Source organism: Scardinius erythrophthalmus (assembly GCF_964197995.2).
Source record: "Scardinius erythrophthalmus genome assembly, chromosome: 2".
In the NCBI taxonomy this organism is placed as follows: Eukaryota; Metazoa; Chordata; class Actinopteri; order Cypriniformes; family Leuciscidae; genus Scardinius; species Scardinius erythrophthalmus.
This window is the reverse complement of record NC_138222.1, coordinates 36,065,459-36,076,179: the sequence shown is the minus strand read 5'-3', so window position 1 is coordinate 36,076,179 and position 10,721 is coordinate 36,065,459. Positions and strand designations below refer to the sequence as shown.

Genomic DNA, 10,721 nt, shown 5'->3' with positions numbered 1-10,721 from the left:
TGTAAGAAGCATATCAAGGTTCTGGCGTGGCCTAGCCAGTCTCCAGACCTAAACCCAATAGAGAATCTTTGGAGGGAGCTCAAACTCTGTGTTTCTCAGCGACAGCCCAGAAACCTGACTGATCTAGAGAAGATCTGTGTGGAGGAGTGGGCCAAAATCCCTCCTGCAGTGTGTGCAAACCTGGTGAAAAACTACAGGAAACGTTTTACCTCTGTAATTGCAAACAAAGGCTTCTGTACCAAATATTAACATTGATTTTCTCAGGTGTTCAAATACTTATTTGCAGCTGTATCATACAAATAAATAGTTAAAAAATCATACATTGTGATTTCTGGATTTATTTTTTTTGATTATGTCTCTCACAGTGGACATGCACCTACAATGACAATTTCAGACCCCTCCATGATTTCTAAATGGGAGAACTTGCAAAATAGCAGGGTGTTCAAATACTTACTTTCCTCACTGTATATATATCTATATCTATATATATCTATATATATATTAGGGCTGGGAAAAAATCGATTTGATTTAAAAATCGAGTTGGTAGGTCAAATCGATTCATATTTTCAAAAAATCGATTTTTTAGATTTTTTTCCTCCCCCTCTTCAGTATAGCGTACAATATACATTTTGCATTCGCCAAATCTTCCTTCAGGGATTCCGTAGCATGCTCCCTGGCGCAGCCCTCGATGCTTCACGACAAAAAGACTAGCATGTTTAATTTTTTAACAGTCCTCCACGGCGACGGCGCGCGAGTGAGTGAGTGAGGGAGAGTGAGTTAGAGTGTGTGTTCGCGAGTGAGTGAGCGAGTGTGTGTTCGCGAGTGAGTGAGCGAGTGTGTGTGCGCGAGAGTGAGTGAGTGAGTGTGTATGTGCGAGTGAGTGAGTGTGTGTGTGTGTGTGTGTGTGTGTGTGTGTGTGTGTGTGTGTGTGTGTGTGTGTGTGTGTGTGTGTGTGTGTGTGTGTGTGTGTGTGTGTGTGTGTGTGTGTGTGTGTGTGTGCGATTGAGTGAGTGAGTGAGTGTGTGTGTGCAGGCTATGTGAGTGAGCTTATGTATATGTGCGAGTGAATGAGTGTGTGAGACGGCTCGCGATGACTGGTCGGAAAACAACGTGTAGTCTGATGTTTCTTGTCCACGACATTTTTAGGAGTCAAAATCGTGTAATCTGACACAGTGACTATCTTAACAGACAAAAAAATTGTGTAATCTGAACCAGGCATAAGAGTTACCTCAGGATTTTTTGTTGTTTTATTAGCTCAATCCAAATACAGTATAAATAATTTGGATGTTTAACAATCTTTGTTGCACGCACAGTGACTTTTCAGTTAGAGAAAGGGTTTGCCTTTGCAATTTTGTTTATGTTGATGCACTTTAATTAAATACAATAAATATATATTTTTAAAATATATTTACAGTTCGCAGTTATTTTGTTTTAAATGGGGGGAAAAATCGAATCGAATCGTAAATCGAGTTTTTTTATAAAAAAATCACAGATTTTTTTAGGGGAAAAATCGCCCAGCTCTAATATATATCTATATATATATATATGAATATATATATATATATATATATATATATATATATATATATATATATAGATATGAATATATATATATGAATAAGGTTGTATACTTGCATATCACTTATAATACAGTTTAATACAATAATACAGATGCAAATTGACTGTAGAGCTGGTAAGTCCCGCCCCTTCCGTAAAACCCCGCTGGACCTCTAGGTTGAAAAATCGTCAATGCAAGTGAATGGGAGAAAATAATTATTTTCTGGTCCCGTTTGAATTGTGCCATGAATGTGAACATATGTTGTCTGTGAATTTTTTATATAACTTTTCGTGTAAAGAATGATACAATTTAGCGGGTAGAAGTTTGATACGGTTAGACTTTGTGTGAGAGCACTTTGTGGACTACAACTCTCGACACGTTTGAAACGTCAACACCACTAGCACACGGACTAGCTCACGGATCCCGCTAAACATGGCTGTGTCTTTGGTGCACTTCACCGCCTTCTTTCTGGGAGAGGACAAAATCGTTGAAGTTGGTGAAAACCACGGGAAAGTCAACTTTATGGGGTGACGTCACATAGGCGACATGTAGTCTTTCTCGTTATGTCTTTTCCACAACTGCTAGCCGAAGAATCATACCATATACTGTCAAACTCGTAACATGAAAAGTTATATAAAAAATTCACAGACAACATATGTTCACATTCATGGCACAATTCAAACGGGACCAGAAAATAATTATTTTCTCCCATTCACTTGCATTGACGGTTTTTCAACTTTGAGGTCCAGCGGGGTTTTACGGAAGGGGCGGGACTTACCAGCTCTATATGGAAGTAGTCCTTAATAGTAAACTGATTTCTGAAAGGGCTTAACTTCAGCTTAGGACTGTAAACAATTGGACATAAACTACCATGTATACATGGATAGGTTGTTTTTTGTAGTTTATAAATGCACAATTATTTTAATGCACTTCTATGTAACAAAGTGATCTGCACTTCTTTAGACAACTGGCAGAAAATCACATAGCTACTGGGGACATTTAATGTGAGGTAGAACCTGCTTGGTACCCATACACCGTCACCAAACAGTTGTTCTTGATGTTGTGTGAGTTGAAAAGTTCACTGCACTATTGAACATTAGTATCCTGCAGTGCTTTTGGAGCCAGCGTGTGTATATGGTGGTTTATTCATCGAAGCCCACCCTGCTGTTCTAAAGTCAGTTTGGCCTTCCATTCTCCAGGGGTGGGAAGAATATAATTCTTTTATATAATCTCTCAAATAGAGCAGAACAATATGCTGAGCAAAACGAGGGAGGCTGACACTCATGGATTGTATTTCCATGCACTTTAAACATTATTATCTTTGATCAGCCTTTGATAATGATTTCTTTTACAACATTTCCCTAACAAATTGGTACCATATGCATATTATCATTTTGGAAAGAGGACAAAATGTTTTGTAAAATTCACAATATGATGTTTTTTTTTTTTTTTTTTTTAACAAGGGAAATGGACCCCATAATCATAAGGGTTTTATGCAGCTCAAAGAGAAGCCTCCTTCACCCCACAGCTCCTTCCTACAAGGCCGACCTGATCTCCAGGTCATGGTGGAACAGCCTCCCCAAGGTCAATCATTCTTCACTGGGTTTGAACAGGATCGTACTGGAGTCCCTCTTGCTGAGCTTCAGCAGTATCAAGCTGGGCTCATGAGAGCACAAGATCCCGGTAAAGGTCAAACACAGGGAAAGCTGCGTTACTTCAGCCTTCAGCGCACTCCTGCTACCAAAATAGAAAAACTGCCAGGAGCTTCCAAGCAACCTCCAAAGCCCCAAATCGGAAAATTGTTTTTCAAATCCTCAGCAAGCAGCCCTGCTTACAAGGAGCCCCTTAGTTCAGTAGATGGTGAGCTTCTTCTATATCTATATATATATCTATATTTATATATTTATATATTTTTTATTTTTTAAAGAAGCCAGGAAAAAGGAATTAAATTCTCAAATTATGTTTAATTGAACTCATTTTATAATAAGGAGAAACAGGGTTATATTATATTATGTTGGCTAGGATGAGTTTTTGCATTATAATTATCCATATTCAGGATCAGGTCTGAAGTGACTGAAGAAACATTTATATCATTATGATCATTTCTTTCCCGAAACTTAAAAAAGCACAATTATTTAATTATACATTTACCTTAATCTTAAAGACACTCTGATAGTGTCATGGATTGCTCTGAGGCTTAAGTAATATCCAAGCGCAGCTTTATTGGAAAATCCAGAATCGTAGTCATGCCAGGCAAAGGGTCAAGACACTTGGAAACAATCCACAAAAAAATACAAGAGACAAGGGAGAGTGCTTAGACATGCAGTGTAACAATTACAAATTCTCAATGAGAAATGACAGAGAGAACATGGTATAAGTAGGCTGAGACAAACAATATAATGACAAACAGGTGAATGCGTTAATTCATGAGTCCGGGCAAAGGATGATGGGGACTGAAGTTCATGGCTGAGCGGCAAAGGTCAAAGAAGGAGTGCCCTCTAGTGATCAACCTGGGCACACCAGCTGGTGACTGTGACAGAAAGAAGTAGAGATGAGAAACACAGTCTGACTCCAAATATGTTTTATGTCAGATGCTATATAAGTTAGAGCAGGATGATTTTTGTACACGTGCAAAAAACTTTATTAGATAGTTTTTCTATCTTTACTTTTATTTTCTATTAGAGAAGTTCATTGATGGAGTGGTTAACCAGCTCGGCCGTCAGAGCGTCAATGTGGATACTTTAACCCCAAAAGACCTGGACCAGCTCTCCAAGGCCATTACCCAGGCCCTGCAGGTGGTTGATGGTGTGGAAGGAGTCAAAGGTAGAGAAGCCACACAGGATGAAGTGGAGGTGAAGAGGGAACCCAGTCAAGAGTCACATCAGGTGGAGAAACTAGAAGACGGCACCCCACATAAAGGTAGTAATCCCTCAACAAAGATAAATATTTGATTAGGTCCTTGTTACACATGCTTTAAAACCCCAGCTGCAGCCCTTAAGTTTTGACAATTTTGATCAATCAAGAGCCATGATCTTTACCATAATTTAAAATTCTGTTCACAGAAATTCAAACGGAAGAAACTGGCCTTAAATCTGATGACAAGGTAATGTGTTTATGCATAGATCCATTTGACTATGATACATCTCAGTGATGAAGTCACTAGAATTCCCTGAGTAATTTTCTGTTTGCAGGACAAAGGTTTTATCAGCCAGCTGCTTGAGTTTCTGGATCATAACTCTGGCCATGGATCTGCTCGTCCTCCCCAAGCAGAAGAGCCTTTTCTGGGGTACATCAACCAGCCAAACGCTGGAAGCCCGTTGAGAGCTAGTTTGGAGAACGTCCAGAGCCGGACAACGCAAACAGACCTGGACCTGATGAGAAAGAAAATGGAACCTGACACTTTGGATATAGAGCCAATGGTGGATGCTGAGGTAGAACAGTGGATGCACGATTCTGTAGACTCTCCAGAAGTAAAAGCTGAGGTTCAACCAGGAAAAGTGCCACAAAAAAATTCTGTGGAGAAAGAGGAGGTGGAAAAGAAAGGTGTGAGAGTGGAGGTGGATATTACAGCATATTCAAGTCCACATGACGGAGACTTTGGCTACATTATTACTGAAGAGTAAGTAAGAATAGAAACACTTTCATAGACTTTCTTGAGTAACAAGATGTTTGCACTCATGTAGGACACATGGATCTATAGTATGCTTTTGAAAGAAGTCTCTTCTGCTCACCAAGACTGCATTTATTTGATCAAAAATACAGTAAAAACATTAATATTGTGAAATATAATTACAGTTTAATATAACGGTTTTCTATTTCAATATATTTTTAAAATGTAATTTATCCCTGTGATGCAAAGCTGAATTTCCAGCAGCCATTACTCCAGTCTTGAGTTTCTCATGATTTGATGCTCAAAAAACATTTAAAATTATCAATGTTGAAAATAGTTGTGCTGCGTGATACTTTGATAGAAACCATGATAAATATTAGAGGTGGGCATAGATTATTTTTTTTTAATCTAGATTAATCTAGATTAATTTTGAAATTAATCTAGATTAATCTAGATTAAAATGGCTCATTTGAATTCTGCCGAAGGCATTCAGAATATGTGTGCTACCCAAATAATGACTATAAAAGTAAGTCTTTGAGAACGGGTTTCTCAAGCCAGGTGGCGCATTAGACCAGGGGCTCATCTCCTGTTTCCAAAATGCATCACAAACTGCTTGAGAAAGCTGTTCTACTCATAGACTGTAAAAAGTTACTACTGTACTGTTACCGTCCGTAGGCAACATTAGGTAGGCCTATGTTGTTATCAACTACTATAGGCTATCAATTAGGGATGGGTGATATGGCCTAAAATCCATATTGTGATATACATTGCAGCCTCTTGCGATAACGATATTATAATAAAACCATTTCAGAACAGGTTACACAGACCCTGCTAAACAACTGCTAAATGTTTTTTTTTTGTTTTTTTTAAAGGGTGCATGTAGTTTTTAATGTATACAACATAATTTTGCAGATAAATAAAATTTAAGTACACTAGCTGCAGAGACTTGAGTAGGTCTAATATTTATTATGGCTTGGAGCTTATGAAACCCCAAATTTAAAATTAGAATATTCTAACTGATGTCTTTTCAGTTAAAAAGAAACACAACAACGATTCTTTAAATCGGGCGCAGACAGAGATTATGTTCTACACCACTCAGATATATTGGGAATAATACGCGCGCGCTGGTATTCAGTGATATGTTTCGTTTTGAATTTGAGGTGGTAGAACGGATTAGTCGTGTGTTAACTTACCGAACTGTTACACCACACAGTCTACATCGGACGGCTTAAATCCGAACCAAGTCCAAATAATGGATGTTGCACCGATCTTTTACACCAGCTTTAACTTTCAGCCGTATTTACTTAAGATGACGACGAATATGATGCGGTACAGCCGGGTGTACCTCGCGGCCGCGGGTAGATTGCGTCATCATAGCTTGTGTAGCTTGAGCCAGCTCCCAACCCAACTTGGAGAATAGATTAACGGCGATATTTTTTTTATCGCGCGTTAACGCCGATAACGGCCCACCACTAATAGTTGGTGATGTCACTTTGTAAAGAAACGCTCCAATAGGCTGAACACGTAACACGCATGTGCATGACGTCACCATTTTCACAAATTCACATTTTTGTAGTTTACTTTAGTCAGAGACCATAATGGTATTGTTTTCAAAAACGTGCACTTTGAAACCCGTTTTCAAAAGTTTGTGTTTTCTGGCCCCCAAAACACGATTGACGTGTAAACGGATGGCCAAAACACATAAAAAGATTTCCGTTTTTAGTTAAAAACAGTGTTGTGTAAACGGCCCCTAAGTGATCATATGCAAATCAGTTCATTTTAACCTTTAATATTATAGTAATGTTGTAACATTCACAATTTTGGTCACATACTAAATGAAGGGGATCCATTCATCCAAGAGCAGAGTTAAGAGTATTTAAGTTTTTGTGAGATAACCCAAATATCATATATATACACACAACAACAATATTGTCAGCAAATCGTTACATCCAAAGAAAAGGAAAATCATTATGTTAGAACATTTCAGTTCAACACATGTTTGAGTCCAGGCAGAAATAAAGTAAATTTCTCACCACACCACAAGTAGTTCAGGTAAGAGGCGAGTGTTTCCAATATCCCAAAAGTTCAGTAGAAATCCAGAAGTAGAAGTCCAACATAAAGTGTTTCAAACCATAACCAAGCACCAGTCCAGGTAATCAACAAAGGTGTAGAATAAGAGCACAACATAGTCCAGATGAAGAGTCCATACTGAATGAAGCCAAAAGAGAACCCTCTGAACAAATAGGCTAATCAAAATATGCAATTGACACATAATAAACATAGAATTACAAAATATACACAACTTACATTGAACTGTAGAACCAATAAGGTTCCTCATAATAGGTTTTCTTGCATCCGGCTCAATTGAGCAAACACTCAAAGCCATGACAGTACGGCCCAGTCCCAAATGGCACACTCCGGACTTGTGGACTTCCTCAGAGTCCACACTTTGGTGAAGTTATGTAGTGCAGGCCTATAGGGCCCTTGGCGCGAGTCCACGAGGGCGCATTGAGAGGTATTTTTTTGACAGACTCGATCATCACGCCAGAAATAACGGTCTGGTCGTTGTTGGACAGGAGAAATCACATTTTTGCGCTCCGACGTCTTATCTCCATGTCAACTACACAGCCTGCTTTTACAGTTCTATATTTTGATATTCTGTATGCCACCTGGGCATTAGACAAGATACATCATGCTTATTTAAATGATGTATACAGTTGTACATAATAATACATAATGTTCCATTTGAACTAAGATTAAAATTTTAACACATAATGAAAATGTGCATGAGTTTCAGATGAATGTTTAGGTTTCAATATTCATACTTCGTTTACATATGACTCAGTAAAGCCCTGACATTCGGTTCTATTTATTTAATGAATAATAATGCGATCGTATTATTCAACGCGCTATTATTATGTTTGAGACATCAACCTCTGGTCGATGACCATAATGTTTGTATAAACTGTAGGTAACAACTGGTAAAATGTAGCTACACCTAGGTAATAAAAAACGTAACATTTTCTTTAACAATTGTTGTGAGCGAAATCTCCTCCCATCCGTTGTCTGATTGGCCTTTCGCAAGGATTCCTGGGTAGTTAAAGTGTGTGGAGCCTGCATCTGTGCGGGCTTCGCGGAAGACCACTTCAAGGGTACAAAGGGGGCGCTGCTGAGCACACTTCAGAGCGTTAAAATGCTGAATGGAACGGCCTACGGACTCATAGAATCAGCGAGCACGCGCAATTTAAGTCCACGAGACCGAAAGTCCACTTCATTCAACTAAAATAAAACTTCACAAAGGTGTACAATATGGGACCTTTAAGTCTGCTCTTTAAAACAAAGAAAAGAAGCAGTGTTGGAGAATGGTTAGTATGAGCAAACAGCGGGAAACTCTGTATATTTGTGCAGTGTGTGCATGTCAAAAAACCTTTTTGAAGATTGTGATGCATAAACACGCTCATCAACCCAGTCACTTTATGAAGTGTCCATGTAAACTCTAAGTTCAGATTCATCAATCGGAATCAATTAATTCGATTGAAAACAAAACATGTCAATATAAACGTAGCTATTGCAAATGTCTTTAATGTCACTTTTCGTCAATTTAATGCAGTCTTGTTGAAGAAAAGTTTCTTGAAAAATCTTACTGGCCAAAAACTTCTGAATGGTAGTGTAAATATACTGAATATTTTTATATAATCATTCAAACATGTAAATAAAAATGGACTATACTGCAGGTCTACAGTTTAGTGGGACATTTTTTGTTTTTTGCCTTAGTCATATTTAAAATTTTACTTCACAAAATCAATCCTCACTGATATAGCATTTAATTTTTTAATGATTTTGCAGTGTATCATATTCCGGTATTTCATCAGAGCCTATGTATTCACAAATGTCTGTGCTAAGCCCTAAAAAGTCCCTCCCCTGAAACAAAGGGGTACAAAGGGGGTGCTGCTGAGCACACTTCAGAGCGTTAAAATGCTGAATGGAACGGCCTATGGACTCATAGACTCAGCGAGCACGCGCAATTTAAGTCCACGAGACCGAAAGTCCACATGAAGTGTGCCATTTGGGACAGGGCCTACCTGTCTAAACACTCTTACTTGTCTCTCTTAAAAGGATTGCCCTTCCCGTAGAAACCTACCTAGATCCCCCTTGAGGTGGGGAGTACCATTACAGCACAAGAAATGGAACAGCCTTTCAGAACTGTTACAATGTGGTACCAAGTGACTCAGTGTATAATTTAAAGCATTAGTTTGCCATGCACGGAACCTGAGATATATCCAAATTAATCGATATTCAGTCGTTTTGAATCAAAATCGAAATCAAATTGAATCACAAGCTTGGGAATCAAAATCGTTTCAAATCGTGAAATTTGTGTCAATAACCAGCCATAATAGAAACCTTTTTCTAACAATTGCTGTGTTTACATGGACCCTAATAATCCAATTGTAATCAGACTAGTAGCACAGTCAGAATAAAAAAGTCATATGTAACCATGTCAATTGGAATGAATTGGCCAAAGCTGTTGTTGTTGTTGAATGAAGTGCCATAAATGACTGTTGTGTCATTCTAAAATCCTTCCACACCTTCCACTAGTTGTCTGTGAAGTGGAGCAAGACAACATCCCACTAGTCCTTGTTTCCGATTCTCCTCCACAGACACCTGTTTTGGGTGCGGAATTGGGCGTTTTTACTGCTTGATAAATATAAGCAGCACGGCACAACAGTTCATATGCTTGTCATCTCCTAATCAGGACTCGAAATAGATAAATATTAAAGGTCCCATATTGTCAAAAATGAAATTTCCTGGATTTTTTCATGATAACAGAGGTCTAGGGGCAATGTAACTACCATATAAGTTTCAAAACAGTCGATCCACAGACAAATGCACACAGCCTGCATAAAGTAGCTGTGCCTTTTCACAAGCCGTTGTGACTTCCGTAAAATGTGATGTCAGAACTACTGTCACCGCCTTCAGTCTCCACCCCGAGCACTGCCCACCGTCCCTCCATCCTTTTGCCCAACCCCCAGACAACATCGTTGCTGATCGAGCAACAACAACTCAGAAACATGTCGAGAAAATGCTGTTCAGGTCGATGGATGTAGAGATCTGCACTCCCGCGGGGCCTAACGCAACAGGACGTAAGGTACTCGTGTGTGTGCGGGTTGTGGGAGAATAAAACGATTTGCGGGACTCCCGCAAAATAGAAATATCTAAAAATAAAACATCTAAGAACAAATAAATTGTTATTCATATGTTGCACAAAAGCAACAAGAATAACTAAAACTAAATACAAACGATTTACATGCCAGAACGAGTTTCTATTTATAACATGTTTGCAGCGTTGAGCAATGTAGCCAATCACAGACATATGTGTTGATTTCTTGAATGCAATGGCCAATGAGATGCATTTACTGTAAGATAGAATCCACTCACCGCTCGAAACTGAGTTTTTGTTCAGTGCTGAATTCTGCATGCTGGCAAATCCTCTGATTATAACATACAAACTGTTGACATTATGAAAGATTTATTGTGCTGTCAGCTTCACTGATT

At 38.7% G+C, this 10,721-nt stretch overlaps 1 protein-coding gene across 1 annotated transcript in view; it reads left to right on the top strand.

The window, feature by feature from the left end:
- Positions 1-3,027: 3,027 nt before the first annotated feature.
- Positions 3,028-10,721, top strand: part of LOC308704939 (uncharacterized protein) — a gene marked incomplete at its 3' end in the record, with an annotated part of 29,227 nt that continues 21,533 nt past the window's right edge. The window contains exons 1-4 of the mRNA XM_081389636.1: positions 3,028-3,418; positions 4,241-4,477; positions 4,621-4,661; positions 4,750-5,177. Coding sequence (XP_081245762.1) covers positions 3,052-3,418; positions 4,241-4,477; positions 4,621-4,661; positions 4,750-5,177 — 1,073 coding nt within the window. The 5' untranslated portion in view covers positions 3,028-3,051. The remainder of the gene's footprint in view (positions 3,419-4,240; positions 4,478-4,620; positions 4,662-4,749; positions 5,178-10,721) is intronic.